Here is a 23,693-nt window from a genome sequence, read left to right on the forward strand (position 1 = left end):
GGGGCAGGGCTGACGCTCTCTGGACAGCTCTCTTTTCAGCTGAGGAGCTACTGGCTGCCAGCAGGAAAACCAGCTGGTGTAGCAGGACTGGGGCCAGACGAGGGGCGGGGCCCTCGAGCAAAGCGTGGCGGGGATTGGACGAGGAGCGGGACTGGGGACGTGACGAGCATTGAGGGGGCGGGGCCGGGGAGGGACTCTCGGAGGAGTGACGGAGGGGCCACACTCGAGGAGGGGGCGGGGCCAGAGGACGTGGCGAGACCCGCTGAGGGCGGGATTAGAGGAGGAGTCGGGGCCGGAGGGGGCGGAGCGTTCCCCGAGGGTGGGTGGACCCGTGGGCGGAACCCGAGCCTACCGGCCTGGGTGGTGTGGCGTGGGCCGAGAGGGGCGGGGCACGGCTCTGGGGGCGGGGCGTGGGCCGAGAGGGGCGGGGCTTGGCCTGGGCCTGGCGGACCTTGCAACTGCAAAGCCTCAGCTGTGCCTGAGAGCGCTTTCCAGCCCTGCCTAGCACCTACCTCTGTGCCTCGCTCGCTGCCATGTCGTTCATCCCGGTGGCCCCGGAGTGCGACTTCTCCATCCATAACCTGCCCTACGGAGTCTTCTCCACCAACAGCCACGTGAGCCGCTGGGCGGGCGCGGGGTGGGAGGCTGGGCTGGGACCAGTGCGCGAGGCGGGGCAGGTGCAGACCTCGAGGTGCGCGGTCCTGGAGCGTGGGGATGACCCCACTGAGGGGCGAATGTGCCCCCTATCCTCCCCCTGCCGCGCCAAATCCCAGAGGGACACTTGGAGGTCTCAGGTGTCCAGTGGGACCCTGTGAGGAGTCTTGGTCAGCTGCAGTTTCATCAACAAACCCTCCGAGTTCCTCATAGGAATATATTTGTTTCCTTAGGTTTCTGCTCCCTGCTTTAATTTCTCTGTAAACCCTAGAGTCTATTGGCACCCCGTAGTGTTCAAAGTGACCATGTGCTAAGTCAGGTCCTGGCTTAGCATGATGGTTCCTTTCTGGAAAGTTGTATTGGTGCCTCCCTCCAGTGGCTGAGCAGCTGGGAGGGACCTGCCCGTGGTGGCCACTGCCTTGTTCTGCAACCGAGGACCTGATTGTGGTTTCCCAACTGGCAGGCCCCACTGGATGTTGTAAGGGTACAAAGGTCACAGGCCCCGCGTTCAGGGACCTCAACCTGTGTCATCCAACCGCGTTCTCTGTCTGCGGATCCTCCCCCTGCCTCCCTGGGACACTTTGCCTCAGGGTAAATGTTTTCCTCATCCTTCCTGGAAGCCCAGATTGGTGAGACGCAAAGCGATGAGAAAGGCAAGGAGAAGCCCAGGCAGGCTGTGCTTGGCGGCCTCTGGAGTGCGGCTACACCTGCAGTGTCCACCTTAGAATGTGCAGAGCAGCCCCGGGAGAGGCCGTGGAGACAGTGGCATCAGCTGCTTCTCAAAGTCCTGGTGGTGGGGTAGGGGCTTGGTGGACGGCTGGGAATTGATGCCTGCTAACTGGGCCTCCTCTGAAGCCATCAGTGGAGGCATCGGGCATCCCAGCCAGGGTGGCTGCCTCTCCAGGCTGTGGTCATTGCCAAAGCAAAGCCTTCCCCCACCCCACCCCCCACTCCCTCCACCCTGCCTGGGTCAGCAGCCAGCCCACAGTAAATTAATCCAGCCATACTCAGCGACTGCTTATGAACTCCCAACTCTGGTCCAGGCCCTGGAGATGGCCTCCTCTCCCGACCGCCCCTGCCCCCATCTTGGGCTGCTCCTGGACTGGCAGAGCCAAGAGCTTAGTTAAGTCACCAGCCTCTGGCTTTGCCATTGCCCGCCAGCCTCTGCCCTCAGCTGACTGCCGTTTCAACTCTGAGACGCTGCTGAGAGCACTTTCCTGCCCCAGGGCCTTGGCATGTGCTGGTCCTGCCTTCTGGAATACGTTCTGGTCTGCTTCCTACATCCTGGTCTCTTCTCACCCTAAGGACTGAACATACCCCAGGTCAGCTCCTCAGACAGGCGTCCCCTGAGCATGCTGTCCACCTGAGCCCCCCATTGTACCTCACCACACCCTGAGGGGCCTTTTCCTTCTGAAGGGCAGGGACCCAGCCATTCTTCTCTGTGGTGTGCAATGGCCTGGGATTGGTGGGCATGGCACCCACCTGTGTGTGATCCGGAGCTGAGGTGGGGATAATCTGCTGCATTGTCACTACAGACCTACCATGTGTTTTTGTCTTCTGGATCAGCCAAAGGGACTTGCTTTTCCCAGGTTCTCTGCAAGCCTCGGGTCATGGCGCTTGCAGTCCTGGCTTAGCCCTGATGCACCTCCCCGCCTCCCTGACTATTCACAGCTGAGGATACGTGCTGCCAGGCTTCTCGCCCACTCTTGGAGGTTGCCCTGGCCAGCAGTGGTGCCTTTGAAGCCTCAGCTGGGTTTTGGGGTCTGCCATGCCCATCCAGCTCAGGGTGGGGGATGAGGGACATACGTGAAGAACACCTGCCCAGGTGAGCAGCCAGTAACCCCACCTGCAAGTTTTCCCTGGTCCCCCACCCAGGGTGGCTCAGCAAGTGGTCCAGGAAGAGTGGACCAGGGACATAGCGTTGGGAGGTGAAGCCTGCAGCAACCCTGCAGGCCCCTAGTGGACGAGCCAGGCTCAGGGTTAGGGGGCAAAGAACAGGTGTTGCTGAACATTTACTGCCTCTTCCTGGCCAAAACTGGTGCTGGGTTTTATGGCATGGACAGTCCCTTGCTGTCATTTCCTCTGAGCAGGTTGATGTCACACTGGTCTCTGGGAACCTGAGCTCTTTTCTTCTGACCTAAGATGCAGGTTGTCCCACATCACTCACTCTCAGCCCTTAGGCTAGGCCAAGGCCTGGGTTAAAATAATTCAGCTGCTGGGAGAGGGGGTGAGCTCCCCATCACTGGAGGCGTTGAAGCCATGCCTGGGGGACTTTGCTGAACCAGCTTCCTGTCCCTGCCTCTCTCTAAGGGATACTGTTTATTTCCCATTTCAGGGGAGCATAGATTGTTTCTCCCCTGTTATCTGGAAGCAGCAGGTGACAAGGGGTACTTGGGATAGGATGCACTTAGTTCCCCGGGTTGTCTCTCTTTAGGGGCATCTCCAGGGACCATTGGGTGGGCTCCACAGGTGCCAAGCTTTCCGTGCAAACAAGCTGAGCCTGTCAAGGCTTCCCTGTACTGACCAGGCCTTCTCCTCCCAGCCTAGACCGAGGATCGGTGTGGCCATCGGTGACCAGATCCTGGATCTGAGCATCATCAAACACCTCTTCACAGGGCCCATCCTCTCCAAACACCAGGATGTCTTTGATGAGGTGGGTGATGTGGCCCGTGGCCGAGCCCCATGGCATACCCAGCAGACGCTGCTGGTGGCCAGGCAGGAATGCTCCTCGCTTCTGTTTCTGATAGCTGTGGCTTCTCAGGCTCAGGGTGAGGCTCTGCCGGCTAAGGCTGGGACAGGCAGGCTTGTTCCCCAAGCTACTCAGTGTTGCAGTGTTTACCCTGTGTGGGGTGTTAGCACTTCTGCACTTCTGGTTTAATGTGGACAGAAGGATGTGTCTAGCTTCCTTATAAATGCTGCCCTTTGAGTGTGTGTGTGTGTGTGTGTGTGTGTGTGTGTGTGTGTGTTAGGTTTATTTGTTTGTATTGGAAAGGGAGATACATAGAGAAGACAGAGACAGGGAGAGGGGTTTTCCTTCTGCTGATTTACTCCCAAATGGCCAATCCAAAGTGGGAGCCTTTTCTGGGTCTTCCATGTGGGTGCAGGATCCCAAGGACTTGGGCCCTATTCTGTTGCTTTCCCAGGCTTAAGCAGGAAGCTCCATCAGAAGTGCAGCAGCTGGGACACAAACATGGTGCCCCTGTGGGATGCCAGTACTGCAGGATGGAGGATTAGCCTATTGAGCCATCACACCAGCCCCACATTGCCCTCTTTATAGAAGGGAATGGAGCACCTGTAGATTTCAGTGTCTGCAGGGGGTCCTGGACCCACAATCCCATGAGGTCACTGCCCAGTGACCACTGTCCCGGGCTGGTCTGTGTCAGTGCTCAGTTCATTTGATGGGTACCTGCCCACTGGTTCTGGAGGGCCTCCTCTATGCCAGGAGCTGTGGGGACGTGATCTCCTTCAGTCCTCCTGGTAACCCTCTGCTGTAGGAATCAGAGACATCCCCAGGAGGGTTGGGGACCCTAGCAGCTGAAACAAGTCTCGAGGCTGCAAGTGTTGGTAGTGCAGTCACTTGCGTGCTTTCTCCCACCGTGGCTGCGGGGCCCTGGCTTAGCTTTACACGGGAGTTCCAAGGACTGTCCGGCTCTACAAAAGCATCACTGTAAAAATCAGCCCCTACACATGCATTGAATGTCCAGATCCAGTGACTTTGTGGGGCTTAGCTGGCCTGCAGACTACGGGATCCCCACCCCAGCAGTGGGACAGCAGTGGTCCCGTGGCTTTCAGGCTGTCGGAACCAAGCTGTCTCCAGTGGTGAACGCAGCCACATCAGCCACACACTGAGCCAACCTAACGGGGTGGCGGCACGGGCCAGGGAGCTGCTCCTGGCCGTGGCAGATCAGTGAAGGGATAAAGCAGCAGAAAGAAAACTGGGGTCTTCCTCCAGCTGGACACAGCTAAGCCCCCCCATCCCCAGCACGATGGCCTTTCTCTGTGTTTTGGTTCTAGCCGACTCTCAACAGCTTCATGGGCCTGGGCCAGACTGCCTGGAAGGAGGCGAGAGCATTCCTGCAGAACTTGCTGTCTGCCAACCAGACCAGGCTCAGGGATGATCTGGAGCTGCGGGAGCGGTGAGGGGCATGAGGCAGGGGACGCATGCCGGGGCCGGAGCAGGCGAGGAGGGATGAGGCCTGGGTGGTAGGCAATGCCATCCCCAGTCATGGCCTTGAAGTCCCTGGTTCTGTGTTTCAGCGCCTTCACCTCCCAGGCCTGTGCCACCATGCACCTGCCAGCCACCATAGGTGAGTGCTGACACTTTGGATGTACAGTTCAGTGGGTCCAGAGGCTGGGTTGGGCATCTGTCCCTGTGGCCTAATGGAGGTAGGGAGGACATGGGAGGGGCACTGGGACTGTTTCCTCCTCCCTGTCAGTGACAGGTCGCAGGGCCTCAGGCCTGTGCCGGCTAAGGGAGAACTTGCCAGGAAGCCTTTCTGGACCTTAGGCAGTCAGCCACTGTTCTCATGCAGGTTGGGGGAGGAGTGTACTGGGCCCCATTTATGAGTCAGCAGCTTTGAGGAACAAGGCCAGAGACTTGAGAGGGCTCCAGCTTGCCCACTTGGCAGGGCTTCCAGCTGGGGGTTGGGGAGTTGCTGGAAGGTTCTAAGCCTGAACACAAGGGGGCTGGCTGCTTACCCTGGCTGATGAGTCCTTAAGGAACCTCACCTGTGGATGGGCCTAGGCCTCTATGCTGAGGGGTTAGCTGCCCCTGTCCTGGGGCGAGTCCTTCTCCCTCAAATCCCCCACCCACAGTAACCCCCTCCTGCAGCTGCTTGCAAAGTCCTGGGTAGAATGCAAGTTGGGACCAGGGGCTGATGGCCCACCTGTCTCTTGCCACAACTTGGTGCGGTTTCCTAGGCAAACCAGAGCCTTTCAGGAATTCCTTATTTCTGGTTGACAGGTGGTATCCCTCCTTACATTTTTGTTGTTGATGTTTTTATGTCTTTATCCCATTTATTTTATTTGAAAGTCAAAGTTAGAGAGAGAGATGTCTTCCCTCTACTAGTTCACTCACAAAATGGTTGCAAGTGCCAAGGTTGGGCCAGGCTAAAGCCAGGAGCCAGGAGCTTCTTGTGGGTCTCCCATGTGGATACAGGGTCTCAAGCACTTGGTGCATCTTCTGCTGGCTTCCCAGACCACAAGCAGGGGAGCTGGATGGGAAGTGGAGCAATTAGGACCCAGATGGCACCCACATGAAGTGCTAGTGTTCCAGGACAGTTTAACCCATGACACTTCAGCACTGTCCCCAGCTCCTTATTTCTTGTTTATTTCTGAGCTGGGGGCCTTGGAAGGGAACCAGGAACATAGCCATGTGTGTGTGTGTGTGTCCATGTGTCTGTGATAAAGTACTACCACTGGTGGAAAAGTTGCGCAGGCCAAGCTGTGACCATTGTGTGGCTGTTCACAGCCCCAGCCCACGTGAGTCATCCTTCCCCATCACTGAGTCATGAGTGGTGTTTCCCGCCCGGTTCTGTCTTCTGTAGGAGACTATACAGACTTTTATTCCTCGCGGCAGCATGCTACCAACGTTGGCATCATGTTCAGGGGCAAAGAGAACGCGTTGATGCCCAATTGGTATGTCCCACATCTAACGCCTGGATCATGGCCAAGTCTTGTGTTCCAGGGGTTGCTAGGTCCCTCTTGGGTGCTGGGGCCTGGGGGAAAGAAAAACCAGTACTGACCATGGTGTTGCCACCTCTAGTCTTGCCTGTTTGATGCTGGACCTGTGCTGGGTCCCTCAGGTTTCTTCACCTGAAAGGGGGACTGGGCTTAAATTCCCGAACCACTGCCATCCTCCTGGGTACTTTCAGGAGTGAGAGCTGGGTGATGACTCTGGCTGGCCTGCATATTTTCACTCCTAGCGCCATTCCTGCTTATTTAGCCTTCGCTCCTGAACATGGATCCTCAGGAGTGCTTGGTGCCAGCCGTCTTTCCAGGCACAGTTCTCTTGTCAGACCAAGGCATGCTTCTATGAGTTCTCTCAAGGCTGAGCGCTGAGCCCATTTTACAGGAAGGGAAGAACAGGCTTGGAGACCATGTCTAGACTCCCAGGGCAGGATGCAGAACCTTGGCCCCAGGCCACGTGCTTTTGCCTCTGCCTGTGTCTGCTAGATGCCCTGATATCTGACACCAAGAGGGGGACCTGGACACAGAGACCACCACTCCCTCAGTGGTCCCTGCCTGCCAGCGGGGAGGCCTTGTTGGAACCAGAGGAAGAAGGAAGGAGGCTAAGGAGAGGTGGTTACAAGGGCAGACAAGTTAAGCTGTGAGGCTCGACCAGCAGAGAGGTCGGTCTGCAGCTTGAGGTGGGCATATGGAGACGCTGGCTCTGGCCTCACTGGAGGCTGTTCATCCCTGAGGGTGCTGGCTGCTACCTGGGAGCCAGAATTCCAGCGGATAGAGGGCGTTCCCTGGGACATGGACCAACAACTGCATCAGAAATCAAGTGTGGGATTCTCTGGTGCTGACTTGCACACTGAGGCTGGTAGCTGTGCCTCTTTCACTTGCATGATAAACCCCACTGTTACAGCAAGTAAAGCAATTTTTTTTCTTCAAATAAAAACACTTTTACATCTTAATGTATGTATTTAGAAGGGAGGCAGACACAGAAAGAAACACAGATTTTTCTTTGGTCTTTTGATTGGCTCTGTATAAACTTCTAACAGCCAGGGCTGGGCCAGGTTGAAGCTGTGAGCTTGGCACTCAATCTGGATCTTGTGCAAGGGTGCAGGTTTCTGAGGACTTGGGCCAATCTCTGCTGTTTCCCCAGGCACATTAGCAGGGAGCTGAGTTAGAAGTGTACCAGCTGGGACTTGAACCGGTGCCCATAGGGGATGCTGGTGTTACAGGCGTAGGGGTAACCCACTGTGCCACAGAAAATGTAAGGCCTGTTTTGTGTTACTTGGCATTTTTTGATGCTCCACCCCTTCTCCCTCCTCCATGAGGCTGCACTTACCAGTGGGTTACCATGGCCGGGCTTCTTCCGTCGTGGTGTCTGGCACCCCGATCCGTAGGCCCACGGGACAGATGCGACCTGATAACAGTAAGTGACGCCAGTGCCCAGTCCTGCCAGTGCCCTGCTCTCTGTGCCCTCAGGGAGAGAACCTGGTGGCTGGGCACTCACAGGAACATCTGTTGTTGTTCTAGCTCAGCCTCCCGTGTTCGGTGCCAGCAAACTCTTGGACATCGAGCTGGAAATGGTGAGTTGAGTGCCTTGGTACTTTCTTGGGCCCGAGGTCTCCTGTTGTGGGCATTTGAGAAGCCAACTAATTCATGGGAGTTTCCTGTCATTCATAAATGAGTGAATGAATGAATAGTTCTTTCAAAGTCTGAGTTTGTGCCCGGCCTCTGTCACAGTTCTGGTCTGGGGTTTGAGGTGGCCACCCTTGGCTCCCCAGATGCCAGGTGAGCTGGGGCAGCGGGCAGTGCAGGCTTGCTCTTATCTCCTCTCCCTTCCTCTGCCGCCATCAGGCTTTCTTTGTAGGCCCTGGGAACAGGCTGGGAGAGCCCATCCCCATCTCCAAGGCCCATGAACACATCTTCGGCATGGTCCTCATGAACGACTGGAGTGGTATGTTTCTGGCTTGGGGTGGGGGTGTCACATGGATGTGTTGGCTAGAGAGGGGACACCCCGGAAGCTCTGAGTGTACCCCCCAACCTCTCTGAGCACCAGGGCTCTTGGCTGCTGACTGGGGATGCAGCTGGTATCACAGCTGAGAGCTCCAGGTGCACCCCAAACCCCACCCTCAGCATGTACTCTGCTGCTGGTACCTGCAGGGATTGGTGATGTGTTTATGCTTCTATGCAGGCGACGGTGAAGTAGCCTAGCTGTTGAGACTCACCGCCAGCCCCAGTGCCGTGGGGAGGTATCCCTCTGTCCTTGGAAGCTGAACTGCCAGCCACTTCCCTGGGGGGCACCCTGACCACCCTTGGCTGTTCCTTGTCCCTGTTGGCACAGCGTGAGCACCAGGGTCTCTATCCTTGGCATTGAGCGTTCTTGCCCCCTGGTCCCGGAGCAGCCAGGTGGGGCAAAGCTGCATGGACAGGGCTGAGTTGGGTGTCTCTGCTCCTTGTTCCAGGCCTGGTGGCTCCTTGCCCTACCCCACCTCCAGATGGGGACCTGGCCATTCTTGTTGAGGCCTGGGTGTGCATGCTCTTCTTCCATAGCCCGAGACATTCAACAGTGGGAGTACGTCCCCCTGGGGCCATTCCTTGGCAAGAGTTTCGGTACCACCATCTCCCCGTGGGTGGTGCCTATGGACGCCCTCCTGCCCTTTGCTGTGCCCAATCCTGAGCAAGTGAGTGCAGCTGGGAGCTCCCAGCCCATCCCATGCTATGCCTTCTCATCTCCCCCCAGCCCAGGGAGCAGGGCAGCTTTAGTGCCTGGCCGGGCACAGCTGCCCATGTTGCTGTTTCAATGGCATCCCTTGGAACCTAATGCCCAAAGTATAGTGTGGAACTCAGCACCCTGGGGTGGGGTGGGGCTGGGGGTAGTGTCTCTACAGCCTCCCTTTTCCCAGCATTGTGCCAGACTTCCCCTCACTCCTCCTGCTGCCAGTCTTTGGCCACTGTGCCACCCCTTTTCCTGCCACTCCCGCCAAGCCTGTCTGGAATTCCTGTGATCACAGGGCCTCCTGCTGTTTTCCATGTGGACCTCCTGCAGCAGCTGCTCCTGCTCTCCCCTGTGGGTGGGCAGTCCCATCTTGTGGGCTCTAAGACCCGCCTTGCCCCAGCCCCTCTGTTCCCTGCTAGGAGACCCAGGCTGAGCCCCAGAGCTTGGCCCTCTTCTGTGCACCTGCTTCCTGGGGTGTCTTGCCCATCTTCCTCCCAGCCTCTGCTTCCTCCCCTACCTCTTGCCTCTTCTTCCCCAGGGGGCATCTTGTGGTCCTGAGTTGAAAGCAAGCTCAGGGGCTTTCCCTACACCCTAGCTCCTGAGCTCCGTCCCCTGCTCCCTGCTGGCCAACTCAGTCACCAGGGTGATCACTTGCTGGCCAACTCAGTCACCAGGGTGATCACTTCCTGTCTGAGTCCCACAGTCATTTCCTTAGAGTAGTGTCAGAAGCCTGCCCCGTCCTGGGCTGGAGACCACATGTGCTGCTGCCTTGCTGTCAACGTCTCTGGGCTTCCTGCTTTCTCCAGTCCTCTGGAGTCCTTCCTCTGTCTTCTCAGCCGGGGTCACCCTGCCTGTCTCCCCTCCAGCCCTTCCCATGCCCCGTGTGTGCACAGCCACCCTCTTCTAGCCGCCCTCCTGACTGTCTCTTGGCCTTACTTTGTTTCTTAGTTCTAGTTTGTCATCTTTGACCTGTTGCTGCCCCTTCCCTCACTTTTGCCTGGAGCCTGGCTGTGACCCACCCCATTCCCTCTGTCCAGCCGGTCACAGTGCGAAGTCCCTGCTGTGCTGGGGGCAGGGGTGTTTAGCCTGGGGAAGCTCAGTCTACCTCCCACCTGAGACCCCTGTACTGTGCTCTCCTCTGCCTTCCCAGGACCCCAAACCCCTGCCGTACCTCTGCCATGACCGACCCTACACGTTTGACATCAATCTCTCCGTCGCCCTCAAAGGTAACGGTGGGTGGGCCCATCCCAGGGCTCCGGGGCACCAGGGGCTCAGCATCATGGTGTGATGGCTCTGTGGCAAGATGGGCATAGGACTGGCACGACATGGGGCCATTGGAAAGCACGCAGAGACTGGGTCCTGGCTGCTTTTCCATGAGATGTGATAGCCATGTCAGGTACCTTGTGCTGTCATGAAGGCCCAGTGAGCCAGCTCATGAAAAGTTCCAGAACAGTGTCTGTCCTGGGAAGAGGCAGGGGCTGGCTTCCTACGGGAGCCCAGGTGCAGGTCTCCTGCCCCCCTCGTTCACTCTCCTGCCATCTAGGGTGCCAACCCCAGCCACCCACGGGCCCTGGATCCCTGCTGTTCCTGCTGGTGACTCTCCAGGGGTCCTTGGTGGGGTGCTCCCAGCAGGGGTGCTCGGTGCCTTCCAGAAGGATAAGGAGCAAGTTTGCTGGCAGACAGGGATGCTGCGGCCTTACTCCTTCCTGTGCCAAACTGGGAAACTGAGGCTCGGAGAGGATAAAGGTTCCTCCCAAGTCACTTAGCTGGGCTGGGAGTGAATCCCAGTATCGGAATGGTTTGAGGCTCATCTCCTCCACCCACATGTGTGTTTCAGGAGTCCCTCTCTCTCTCTCTCTGTTTCTTCCTCCCTCCCTCCTTTCCTTCCTTCCTTCCTTCCTTCCTTCCTTCCTTCCTTCCTTCCTTCCTTCCTTCCTTGATTTATGTATTTCAAAGGCAGAGTTACAGAGAGAGGGAGAGAAGTCTTCCAACCACAGAGCAATGTCAGGAGCCGGGCACTTCCTTGGGATCTCCCACATGGATGCAGGGGCCCATGTGCTTGGATCATCCTCTACTGTTTTCCCAGGCATATTAGCAGGGAGCTGGATGAGAAGTGGGGCAATGGGGACTCCAGCCAGCACATGTATGGGATACTGGACTCTTGGGCTGAGGCTTTACTTGCTATGCCACAGCACCAGTCTCTCAAGTCCTATTTCTGCCCTGTGTTCATTTTCGGGTACCTTCTACCCAGAAGTACACAGCAGACTCATAGGCCGCTGTTGAGCAAGGGACAGGTTAACCAAGAAAGCATGTTGTCTCCAGACAGGCAATGCTGAAGTTTGCAGTTCTGATCTGTGTTGGGGTGTGGAGAGGAGCAGCCAGGGGCAGAGGAGCCCACCTGTTCTCCCACCTTGCAGCTGAAGCCAGGAGCAGGCAAGGGAGTTGGGTTCAGAGGGATGCAAAAGCTTCCTCAGGATTAGTACTGGTTGAAAGTGGAGTTGTTATGGCCTGGTGCCTTGCACTGCATGCAGCAGGTGTCCAATAAATACTGCTGAAAGAGACTGTGTACTAGCACCCATTGCTTCTCACTGCACAGGTTCCCTAGGAGACAGCTGACCCTCGCCATGTGACCAGAGGCCTCCTGGGGTGAGCCTTTTCTCAAAGGCCACACTTTGGTTCTAGCTAGCATGCTAGCTCCTGGTGATATGTGTGTGCCAGGAAGCATTGTGTTAAGAAGGATCTGAGGCTCCATCTGGCACAGAAGAAGCCTACGCAGGATCCCATCATGCTGTGGGCTGTGGGTGTGGGAGGAGGAAGTGGGACATGCTGTGTGCATGCATTCCCCTCCCTGGACCAGTCAAGAGAGGCCTCCCAGCTCCAATCCCTGGACCAGCTGATGGAAGCCTCCCAGCTCTAACCCTCGGACCACCCGTGGAGGTCTCCTAGCTCCAATCCCATGAGCTGGTTATTTCACTTCAAGGACACCAGATTTGCTAAGCAGGAGCAACCTCTGGTCACAGAGCAATGCTTGAAGCTGTGTTCCCAGTTTCCCTCGCTGCCTCACACACTCATATCTTCATCAATGCTGCTGCTCTTTCCCTTTCTACAGGTGCAGGCATGAGCCAGGCAACCACCATATGTAGGTCCAACTTCAAGGTGAGTCTTGGTGCAGGTGTGCAGGTTCTTGAGGGCAGGGTATGGGGAGAGGGAGAGCTTTCTGCTCCTGGCAGCAAGCAGAGGAGGCAGTGGCAGGTCCACCTGTGGGCCTGGAGCACCCTTGTCCCTATCCATAGGTGGCCATGAGGTCACACAGACGGGACAGTTGTAAAGAGATGGCCTGTGAGTTTGTTTTTGGTGATTTTTTTTTTTTTTTTTGAGGATAGTCGGTGTCCCTGCAGGGGTCTAGTGTCTAGTCCTCCTGTTCTGCCAGGGGCTGGACAGATGGGAGTGGCTGAGTATCTGATTTGTTTTGAGAGAGGTGTTGCTATTTGTATTTGAAAGTTACAGAGAGGGAGAGACAGAGAGAGAGAGAGAGAGATCTGCCACCTGCTGGTTTGCTCATTTCCACTGGGACCTGTGGAAATGGTGTTAGCCATAGCGGGTGGCAGCGGAGGTTCTGCTTGGCATGGCTGTCTGTTTGCTGAGTGCGTGTGGATCCTTTGAATGAGTGCATTCCTGCTTTAGCACTATTCTGGGCCCCACTAGGCCAGTAGGTGGAAATGGGGGGTGGTCTGTGCGAGGAGGTGCTGGTGCAGGAGCCCATGGCAGCCGTGAGAGGGGCAGCGTGGCTGGCCAAGTGTGCACTTTGTGCTTTCCTCCTGCTAGAGTGAGCCCCCTGGCGCTTGCTGCTGTGGCCCATCTCCAGTTTGGCCTCTCGGGTACTGTCTTTGACTCATTCCTTTCCCTTACCTAGGGTCTGGGGTGCAGGGGCACAGGGGAGGTCTCTGTTTGGCGAGAGCTGGACTGTGCCAACATGGGGGACCCAGGGAACATTCACAGGATTGTGTGTAGCCATGTAACACCTTGAAGACTCTGAGGGGAGGGCTCCCTGCATGAGGCAGTAGTGGAGGGGCTGAGGGTGGAGCTAGTGCAGGACATGGAAGGGCCGCGGTGTGGTCCCTGGGTGGGCCCATGGTGGGCCTGGGGAGAGCAGCCAGAGGGGCAGCTACTGAGCGCAGGGCCACAGCTGCCTGATTTGCTCATGTCCTCCTGTGTCTCCTGGCCCTAGCATATGTACTGGACGATGCTGCAGCAGCTCACACACCACTCTGTCAATGGCTGCAACCTGCGCCCGGGGGATCTCTTGGCTTCGGGAACCATCAGCAGCTCGGTGAGCACCAGATGGAGTGTCTTAGTGTGTGTGCGCATGCGTGTGCATGTGTGTGTTGGGATGGTGGTTGCATCTCCCTTCTTTTTCCCACCCACAGCCCTCCCCATCCCTGGGGTTAAAGGGCTCTCTGAATTCGGATTCAAAGAGAATTCAGAGACTCAATTTCATGGGTTGGAGGAGGGAGCCCCCCTGGGCACAAGGTCCTCCTCCCCTTCATCCCACTGTGCCCAGAGCCCCCAGGATCACTCACTCCCAGGAGCTGACCCCCGACCCTGCCTTGCAGGAGCCGGGAAGTTTTGGCTCCCTGTTGGAGCTGACATGGAGGGGCACAAAGCCCATTGAGCTGGGTCAAGGGCACACCAGGACGTTTCTGCTGGACGGTGACGAAGTCATCCTGACAGGTGAGGGCTGCTCCGTCTCATCCTTCCACCACGGGGTGCACTTTGGGCGCCGGGATGCCGTGGCTGCCTGAGAACCTGGGGCCAAGTCTGGAGACAGATACAGGGCAGCTACCTGGTAGTCAGTGTGCGCATGCGTGCGAAGCATTCCCAGGGCCTCTGGGTTTCAGGAAGGTGTGCCAGAGTCCGTTTGCTCCATGGAGGGCATCGCGTCCAGTGGAAGGGCTCCCAGATGCTTGGCAGTATGCACTTTAAAGTTGTCATTATTTGACTTGAAATGAGACAAACAAGGGAAGAGGTGCTAGATAACAGCCATGGTTGGGCCAGGTTGGAGCCAGCAGCTGCGAACTCCACCCAGCTCTCTCCTGTGGATGGCAGGGGTCCTGCTGCTTTTCGTGGTGCACATTAGCAGCAGGGAGCTGGGGTCAGGGCCAGAAGCAGGCTCTGCAATGTGACATGTGGACGTCCCAAGGCAGGGTCCCCATCTCTGTACTACACAGACTCCACATAGACTCCTGGCTTTTAACCTTTCGGAGGAGACTCCGTTATCCTCATGTTTAAGACGGAGTGAATGTCATGAGGCCCATTCTCCTGGCTATGGGCCCCTGTATACAGTAGCTACTGGTCGAGCACTTTCCCTCTCTGCTATGCTCGCTCCCGTGGCTTGGCCGCACAGTTTCCTGATGGAACATGAAGGCACACTGGGAATGGGGCGTGGGATTGGGGAGCTCGACCTGCCCAACCTCGTGGCAGCCTGGAGCTAGGAAGCCCTGGCCTGCGGTCTTTGCTCTTGCCCAAGGCCCTCAGGAGAGCGCAGGGGTCTTAGCGGACATTTAAAGATGGTGTTGATCGCCACCATCATCTTCACCGCTGTCAGCACCTTTTCCCAGATCCCTGCCTGATGGGAGCCCAGCGTGGAGTGCAGGATTCAGGGGCGCCTGCTCTGTCCTCTGTCCTCGGAAGCAGCCCAGGGGCGAGGGGGCTTCTGGGCTGTGCGCCAGCCTTGCACATGCTGCGCTCGCCACCCGCTGAAGCCTGCGCGAGCTCCCACCCTAGCCCCCCACCTGCAGGTGGTGCCGAAGAATGTGCCAGCCTCAAGATCCCTGCCCTCTTTGCTGCTCTTCTGCTCAGATTCTTCCCGTGGCAGACTTCAGAGAGCCCAGAACACACCAGTGGCCCCTTCTTCTTAGTCACATTCTCTCCGCCTCCCAGGCTCTGGGTGAGGGGGTGGCAGAGAGGGGAGGGATACATCTGCCACCTCCCCCCTCCCCCAGAGGCCCATGGTGATGCCCTAGCTCTGCAGAGCAGAAAATGCAGAGACCTAAGGCAGGCGGGTGGCCCTGTGGTCACTCACAGCCATGGGAGGGAGGGGTGTGGTCCAGGGCTCCCACGATGCCGATGCTCGGTGTCTCTGGTACTCGCGAGTGAGGCAGCCATGGGCTGCAGTGTGGGGTTACGGAAAGGAAGAAAGGAGAAAGGTGACAGGGGAGACAGTGGTGGCGTTACGCTGTGTTACCAGTGGGGTGCAGGTCCCCCACTCCGACCACGCCACTCCAGACCCAGCAGCCATCAAGGGCCTGGAAGAAAGGAGCCAGGACACAAACTGCTGGGATCCACACTCTTAAAAAAAAAATATTTGAAAGAGAGAGTTAGAGAGAGAAAGACATCTTCTATTCATTTGGTTACTCCTCAGATGGCTGCAACAGCTAGTACTGGGCCAGACCAAAGCCAGGAGCCAGGAGCCAGGAGCTTCCTCTGGGTCTCACACGTGGGCAGGGTCCCAAGGCTTTGGGCTGTCCTCTACTGCTTTCTCAGGCCACAAGCAGGGAGCTAGATGGGAAGTGGAGCAGCCGGGAGATGAACTGGTGCCCATATGGGACCCCAGCATTGCAGATGGTGGCTTTACTTGCTATGCTACAGTGCTGCCCCCTCCACAGGCTCTTAGTGTGCTCACCCTGAGAAGGAAGGAGAAGGGAGCCAAGGGGTCATGAGCATCCTTTATCTGTTTGTGGCCACAAGGTCAAGGTCTAGAAGGGTCTATGAAGGCCAGCAGAGGAGCAGCTGAGGGAGAGGCAGCTCCTGGCTCTGCACCAGTGCCTGCTGCAGAGTGCAGAGGTGGGTGGGAATATATGCGAGGTCTCCCTGGAACCAGCGATGGAGAAATTACAAATTGCTAGTAGCAGAGGCTTTAGTTACATGTTGACAAAGAAAAAAAAAAATTTTTTTTTAAGAAGATCCCCTCCCATGCCCCCGTTTTAAAAAAATTCTGTTGGTGAACAGAGCTAGGATTTGGGCTCTGTGTCACACGTGGGGGCTTCCCGGGTCATGCATGTATACTTTCCTCTCCAAAGGCAGCTACTCCTATCACCCCATTGCCCACATGCAGAGCCCGAAGCCCGGAGAGGTGCTACTGGCCCAGCCACACACAGGCAGAGTCAGGATGTGAAGCCAGGCGACCAGGCTCTGAGTCCAGCCGCTCCCAACTGCTGAGACTCCGGATCCTTTGGAGGGTGCGGGGCGTTCCCCATTCTGAAAGAGTAAACAGGAAGAGGAAGGCCGGGTGAGCGCCCTGCACCCTGCGCCCTGGCCCTGCTCTCTTGCTCCACCTTGTGTTCAGCTCGTGACCTGCAAGGACGTGTTCCCGGGCTCCACAAGTGTGTCCAGACAGAAACCTCTGCCCTCTCCATCCCCCATCACTCCCTTCTCTTCCTCGCTATCTCTCCTTCCCTTGCCTGGATCAGACAGGGGCATAGCCAGGGTGAAACCGCAGACGCCTCTTCTCTTCCGTGCCTGCGGACAGTGGCTCACGTGATTTGGGGAGGACGTATTACCTCCCACCTCCGCTGCAGGCCCAGTTGCAGGCTCTGTTTTCTCTGTCCCTGTCCATCCCTCCTCCTCACGCCCCACCCCTCCCGTGGTGCCCCCTCTTGCACCCCTGGGCCAACCTGCCTCTTCCTAAACAACAGTGGCAGGCTCCCCACTCACTCCAGAGCCAGTTACACTGTTGCTGCCCACAGTGCACTCGCTGTTTTGCATGCCTGCTGCGTTGTTACGTGGCCAGGGCCACACCGAAGGTTTCATGGGGCATGCAACTCCCAGCCTTCACCTCCTCCAAATGACAGAACCAGGCAAGAGAGTAGCCAGGACAATGGGTGGCCTGGACAGACGCTGTGTCCCCGCCTGCCCAGGGTCCAGGGAAGTGTCTCGGTCCAGAGGAGCTGACAGCTGGGCAGGCTTGATGGAGGCCCAGGGCTGAGCAGCCCTGTAGGGGAGCCCCGAGGCTAGCTGCAGCTCCACCAGCACCAGCAGGTGCAGCAGACACATCTGGTACCTGTTCACCTGTGGCTGTGTGGTGAACCCTGCAGACACCCCTCAAGGTCCCAGAGGGCTTATCCTCCTTCAGCTGCTGTTGGAATGGAATTGAATGAATGCAGGGAATAAATACATTCAGTGACCAGTCCTGTCTGAGTTGTGCTGGGGTGGTTGTTTTCTTTTTTGAGCCTGGATATTTCATATAAGCCCGCACACAACCAGCACCCTTCCTCCCATTCATGCTGATATATGAAGAGTGACGTGTGGCTGCAGTGGCCAAGCCTGCAGCTGGTACCAGCCTTGAAGTTCATCCCGTGGATCCGTCTGCTCAGGTCTTCCTGGCTGTGATCTTGGGCTGTGGATGTCATCATCAAGCCCATTGCACAGATGAGGAAAACTGAGGTCCTATGGTGTCCCAGCCATGAGTTGAAGAAAGTAAGGCTTCCTTGCTCAGGTGGTTGGAGGATTCGAACCCCAGCCCTTGGAACTTTGCAATGGGCCTGGGTTCTACAGGTGCTATTGTGTGTAGCTTTGGCCAGCTTGGGGGTGAGAGACATGGAGAGGAGTGGCTCTGTGGGAGGCACGAGCTCTACCTGCCTGCCCTGCGTCTTCCTGGCTGACACTGACTTCCTCTGTTGCAGGGTACTGCCAGGGGGACGGCTACCGCGTTGGCTTTGGCCAGTGTTCTGGAAAAGTGCTGCCCGCCCTCCTGCCAGCATGAGGGGCTGTGAACACCTCGAGTGCCCTGGATGAGTGCTCTGCCATAAATAAAGCCAGCTGGGCCTGTCCCCATGCCCCGAGACCAGGGCTGCCCCGTGTACACCTGTGACTGTGACCCGCTCTTCAGGGGAGAGTCCTCAACTTGTTTTGTGTTTTGATGGGGAGGGTTGAAGGTGTTGATGGGGTCTGCGGGGAGTCCGTATGCTCTCATGGTGTCCTGCACATTTGGTGAGCTGCTTGGCTCAGGGGCTCTGAGGACACTGTGCCTTGGACCGACCCCCAAGTCACAGGTGTGCTCCTGAGCTGCCGTGAGGGTGGGAGAGTGCCCCATCTCCTCCACCCACAGGCAGCCCTGGGCCTCACCGGGAGGACTGTGGTGTCTAGAGACACTTCTTGGACTTACTGAGCCCCTGTGGTGGGGCTTGAGAAGATGAGCGGATGGGCAGGGCCTTCCTGTGGGACCACAGCGGGCATCCAAGAAGTGTTTATCAGGAGCTTTCTCTGGTCAAGAAGCCCAGCAGAGTACCCAAACCATTGCCTTCCAGTGGAGGGAGACTAGGAAGTGCTGTGACAGGTGGCAGTGAGATTCTGTGTGAGACAGGGGTGTGTGAGGTCCACTGTGGTTAGGGTGCCCAGACAAGGCCTCCATTCTATAGGGTCGCAGGGCCCTTCTCTGGGGAGCTGTCCCGGGAGGGAGAGCATTGTGGGCAGAATGCTCAAGGTCCTGGGCTCAGCTGGTGCAGACCCCCAAGGATGGAACTTGTTCCTTCACCCAAGTTCCCTGCTGGCAGAAAGAAATAAAACACCAAGAGTGGGATGGAGAGTGTAGAAGGCCCCCCTCCTCCGAGTCAAAACCTTCCCAGCAGCCTCCCGGGAGTTCCGTTCCACACTTTGCTTGCCTCTCTTTGCCGAGAGTTTAGTCCTTGTCATTTGCAAGGAAATCTGGGCTGAAGGTGTTGCTTCCCCAGTGCCAATAGGAAAGGGAGAATGAATGGCAGCTGGTGATGCGGGACCACCTGAGGGCTGTGGACTGGATCCTTGGACCACACTGTGCTTACCAAGCTGCCTTTGTGTCTCAGAGCTGTATGTCCTGGGGCCGTCTCTAAGGCTTTGCAGAAACCTTGGCCTTTGGCCCCTGGTTAGACATGTAGTGGGGCTTGGTTCTGGGTCTTCCCCATATGGGAACTCAAAACCTCTGGTGCAAAATGTCACCATGTTTGCCTTGAATCTTTCCGTGTCCTCCCAAATGCCCCGTGTCATCTTGGCGGGAAGTGTTGTGCCTGGTGAGTAAGCATGCACTGTTGGTCAGATAATCACAGACAGAAAGACAGCAGCCCTGGTGCAGGACACATATCCAGTTGTTTTCTTGTTGTGGCTGGTTTCATAGGGATGGAGGGACAGACTGAGAAGTTTTCCATAGGCTGGTTTGCTCCTTAAGTGGCCACAACAGCCTAGGCTGAAAGCCTGGAGCTTCTTCTGAGTCTCCCACATGGATATAGGGTCCCTAGGTCTTGGGCCATCCTCCACTGCTTTCCCAAGTACATTAGCAAGGAGCTGGATTGAAAATGGAGCAGCTGGGACTCAAACCAGCACCTCTATGAGGTGCTAGCATCTCAATCAGGGGCCTAGCATGCTGCGCCCCAATGCCTTGGGTGGATCTGTGGATACAGAATTGCAGACCCAGAGGGTGGAGATTACAGGGCTGATGTCAGCAGGGAGCTCACAGCACATCTGTTCACTTTTTGCGCATTCTGTGCACGGCGGGTTCTGATGGTGCTGTGAATTCCCTCTGGACCCTGACACAGAACGGGGTGGAAGGAGCCCTGTACATTTCTGGATGTCAACATGGAGTCTAGCCCTGATGTCCCCCAAGGAGTCCATTTCCTTGTCGGCCCCCTGCACCCAGAAGCACCGGCCTCTGTGTAATAATGAGGGTCCAGGGCTAGCCCCAGAGTGAAGGAAACAGCAGCATGGCCTTTGGGGATGTGGGTTTAAACTGCAGCCCATCTGTGTGTCATGTTGGGAAATGTTACGAAGGTCTTTTTAAAAATGCTCGTTGAGGCACTTGAGGCGTGTCGACTGGATGAATGGAGCTCGCAGATGGCGGTGATGAGCTTCTGAGAGGCCATCGGCCATCACCACCACTGGTTTTATGTGTGGCTAGCAGTGACAGTGAACACAGTCCCTTTCAACCTCCGCTGACCGAGGAGCAAAGCCAGGGGTCAGTGGGAGGGGAGGAAGCCTGCTCGTGGAGTGGCAGTGGGGGCCAGGCAGGCTGGACGGGGCAAGGAGCCTCTGTCCTTAACTACAGAGAAGAGCCAGGGAAAGGGAGTGTCCCCACTCCCCCCAGGGTCTCACCTGCTCTCATGAGCCCTGGATCACACTGGAACCACCTGTGGTCCGTTCAGAGTTCTCCAGGGTGGAAGGTGAACTCTAGCCCAGGCAACGTTGGCGAGAAAGAGAGAATATTTGCTCTCTAGCACCTCAATTAATATTCTTTCCAAAGCTCCTAGCATGAAAATGGAGCTCAAAAGGAGTTTATTCCTTTGAAAGATAGGTAGTGAGCCCCCTCCTTCTCATTGCTCAAATGCCTGCAACAGCCAGAGCTGAGCTGGGCCAAAGCTAGGAGCTGGGCACTCCATGCCCAGCTGGGTCTCCATGCAAGTGGCAGGGACCTGAGCATGTGACCCATTACCTCCCCTCCCCGTGGGTGCACCTGTAAGAAGCTGGAGCTGAGATTTGAACTTGTACACTTCGATTTGGGATGGAGGTGTCACGAGCAGTGGCTTAGCCCAACTGTGCCCAACACCAGCCCTTGACGTAGTTCTGTCTGTCCTCTTGGCAAGACCTCTGGGGCCAAAAGAGACTTTTCTTCCTGCCACCCCTGCAGCAGGCAGGAAGGACCCAGTGGAAGCCCTGAGCTACACTGGGTGCTGGGATGGGTATTCAGCACAGCAGCTTCAGCTGTCGAGTGGAGCACACACGTCTCACAGCGGAGGGCATGGGTTCAAGTCCCAGCTCCACCTCTGAGTCTGGCTTCCTGCTGATGCAGTGGGAAAGGCAGTGGACGAAGGCCAAAATGCTTGGATTTTTGCCATTTCATGTGGGAAACCCGGCTGGGATTCCTGGCTGCTGTCTTTGTCCTGGCTCAGCCTGGCTGTTACAGGCATTTGAGAAGTGAGCTAGTGGGTGGAAGATCTGTGTGTGCCTTTCAAATATATACCTACATAGAAACTACACACAGACACACACATGCACAGATATGTATATGTATTTGCAAACACACACCATCAAAATGCATATACATGCAGAATCACACCTACTCCAACATGCAGACAGGCACAGAGACACACATGCATACATAATACACACATACCCATATGCACACACATATATACTACACACGTATACAAACACGAACACACATGGATGCAGGCACGCACATAAACATAATGCATACAGAGAACAAATACACACATACAAGCACACACATATGTCTCCATACATGCACACACACACACAGATGCAGACATATACAGATGCAGGCAGACATACATCTTAGAAAAAGAGGAGAGTGCTGGGTGGCTGCCTGCAGAACTTGCTCTGGTTTGTTCTCTGCTCTGGGGGACTAAGACCTGGGCCAGTCTCATTTCCAGCCTCCCAGCACCACAGCCAGCAGCTGGGGCTGCAACTGACTTCTGCCCGGGGTGGGGACCGAGGAGATGATTCCTGTGATTTGGTCCCTGCTCTTATTGGATGCTGAACTCCTTGCACAGACTGGGTATCTCTCAAACACAGGTGCCACTCAGTTCCTATCTGTTGACTGAATTGGTGAGCTCTGGAGGGCCTACAGGCCCCAGGAAGGCGTCAGGTTCTTAGTTCTGCTCCAGTAGTAGCTAAGAAAAGAGTCCACATGGTGACCCACTGGTGTGTTGGTGTTTAAGTGGATTTAAATCAACCAAGCTGCAGATTCTTGAAGTACAATAGCCAGGTCTGGGACAGCCTGAAGCTCTGGGTCTCCCTCGTAGGCGGCAGGGACCCCAGTACATGATCTGCTGCTCTCCTAGCGCTCACATAAGCTGGAAGTTGAATTGGAAGCAGAGGATCTGGAACTAGAAGTGGGTAACTCTGATAGGGGGTGTGGCCCAGCAAATAAAAGTCAAATGTGGGGCAGGTGCGTGTCCAGACATGAAGCTGATTGAGAGAATCACTGTATTAGCAAATCCATTCTGATGTACATCAATCAATAAAAACTGGAAGAAGTACAACTTCTGTCAGGGACTGTGGTTCATGGTGACTTCAAGGGTCTGTGATTCTCTCTGTCATGCCAAAAGGGACCCTGACTGTCTAGATAACCCCTAGAACTTCGTGAGTGTGTCTGTTGCACTGATGGGTTTGTACTCACTGGATCAGGTCAGCAGGAATCGCACATGCGTGCTAGAGCAGGAGAGAATGCTCTTGTGGGTTTTCAGGCAGTTGCCACGTGGGTAGGTTCCTGGGTTCCAGGAGTCTGGAGGATTTGGGGCTGTTCCCTCTTTTAACACGGTTTCACCTTGCATTGTGCACCGTGAAGAAAGAAGTCGAATAGTCTATGGGTCTTGTTTCATGTGTGCCTCTTTGATGCATTTACTGTGTAGGTCCCAAGACTGCAGGTGTTGAATGGAGTTCCAAACAGATCTGGGCTGTGATGAAAACCACCCTGTCATGTGGTCCAGACTCGGTGGTACCAGAAGTGTCTGTGGTGCACAAGATGGGCACAACGGACCCAAGATGGCCTATGGAGATGCTTGTGGGAGGTGGAGGGACAGCTTTGGAGGGGCTCCAGGTGCCAGGCTCTTCATGTGGCACCCAAATGCCCCTAGCAGGGGTATTCACCAGCTAAGCAGGAGTCAGGATGACCCCCATTGGCTCGGCCTACTCCATGACCCTCTCTGGGGTTTGACCAACAGCACTGTGAGCAAATTGGACATAGTGCAAGGCATAGAGGGTACACAGGTCTCCCACAAGACGATTGTGGGGAATGGAATTAAAGGACAGGTTTATTTTGGTGCAAACATTTTGAAATCTGTGCACAGGTTGCTTTTTTTTTTTTTTTCATAACACGGATTTTCCACAGACGTTTGGTTTGACAACATGGACTTGGAGCTTCCCTCAAGCTTATTGCTTCCCATCATTTCTGAAAATGTAATCTTCCAAAGGCACCGCACCAGCCTTTATGGAAGCACCACACCCCAGGGACAGGTGGTGGGAGGTGCTGCTGGTGCCTCCAGGGAGGGTGGCAGAAACAGACCCCCGTCCCAGATGTGGATTTGCCACTCCTACCCTCCCACCACTTGTGTGTGTGTTTCATTTACCCAGCCCATTTTGATGCTGCCTTAACAGAATACCAGAGACTGGGACATTCATAATGAACAGAAATTTATTTGGCTTACAATAATTAGGGAGGCTGGGAAATCCAAAACTGAGGGGCTGGGCATCTAAGGATGCCCTTGTGGAAATGTCACATGAGACTGGGAGAAGGAGAGAGAGGTAACAAACGCCCCCTTTCCTAGAATTTCCACTCCTGGATAACAGCATTCACCTGCTCGCACAACCTCTTCGCCTCTCCTGAGACCCCGGGAAGTTTCCTACCCATGAATTTTAGGAGGCATATTCAAACCATAGCACCTTCCTCGCATTGTAGCTCACGAACATGGACTTTGACGGAGGAACTCATTTGTGACACAAGGACAGCAGTGGCCTCATCTTCCTGACTCTCACTGGGTCACCCCCTCCACCCCTGCACCCCAGCCTGCCTCTTCACTCAGAAGCAGTGGGCACAGCCTGCATTTTGAATGAGCTTTAAAAGGCTCAGTTACCGTGGCTGACCGATAGGGGGCAGCAT

The 23,693-nt window shown here is 56.0% G+C and overlaps 1 protein-coding gene across 2 annotated transcripts; it reads left to right on the top strand.

Moving 5' to 3' along the window:
- The first annotated feature begins 433 nt into the window (after window positions 1-433).
- Window positions 434-17,924, top strand: FAH (fumarylacetoacetate hydrolase). 2 transcript variants are annotated; one of them, XM_040969470.1, is made up of 14 exons: window positions 434-614; window positions 3,197-3,307; window positions 4,669-4,790; window positions 4,912-4,961; window positions 6,201-6,291; window positions 7,662-7,759; window positions 7,864-7,916; window positions 8,188-8,287; window positions 8,884-9,014; window positions 10,200-10,281; window positions 12,165-12,205; window positions 13,278-13,379; window positions 13,663-13,780; window positions 17,731-17,924. In XM_040969470.1, exons 1-14 carry the CDS (start codon window positions 534-536, stop codon window positions 17,808-17,810), a joined length of 1,260 nt encoding a protein of 419 aa, XP_040825404.1. In that variant the 5' UTR covers window positions 434-533; the 3' UTR covers window positions 17,811-17,924. The 2 variants fall into 2 exon arrangements, with proteins under 2 accessions (XP_040825404.1, XP_040825403.1); XM_040969469.1 differs by having other exon boundaries at window positions 10,200-10,275; window positions 12,159-12,205.
- Window positions 17,925-23,693: the final 5,769 nt, after the last annotated feature.

Source organism: Ochotona curzoniae, unplaced genomic scaffold (genome assembly GCF_017591425.1).
Source record: "Ochotona curzoniae isolate NIBS_2020 unplaced genomic scaffold, NIBS_Ocur_1.0 scaffold_4701, whole genome shotgun sequence".
Lineage (NCBI taxonomy): Eukaryota > Metazoa > Chordata > Mammalia > Lagomorpha > Ochotonidae > Ochotona > Ochotona curzoniae.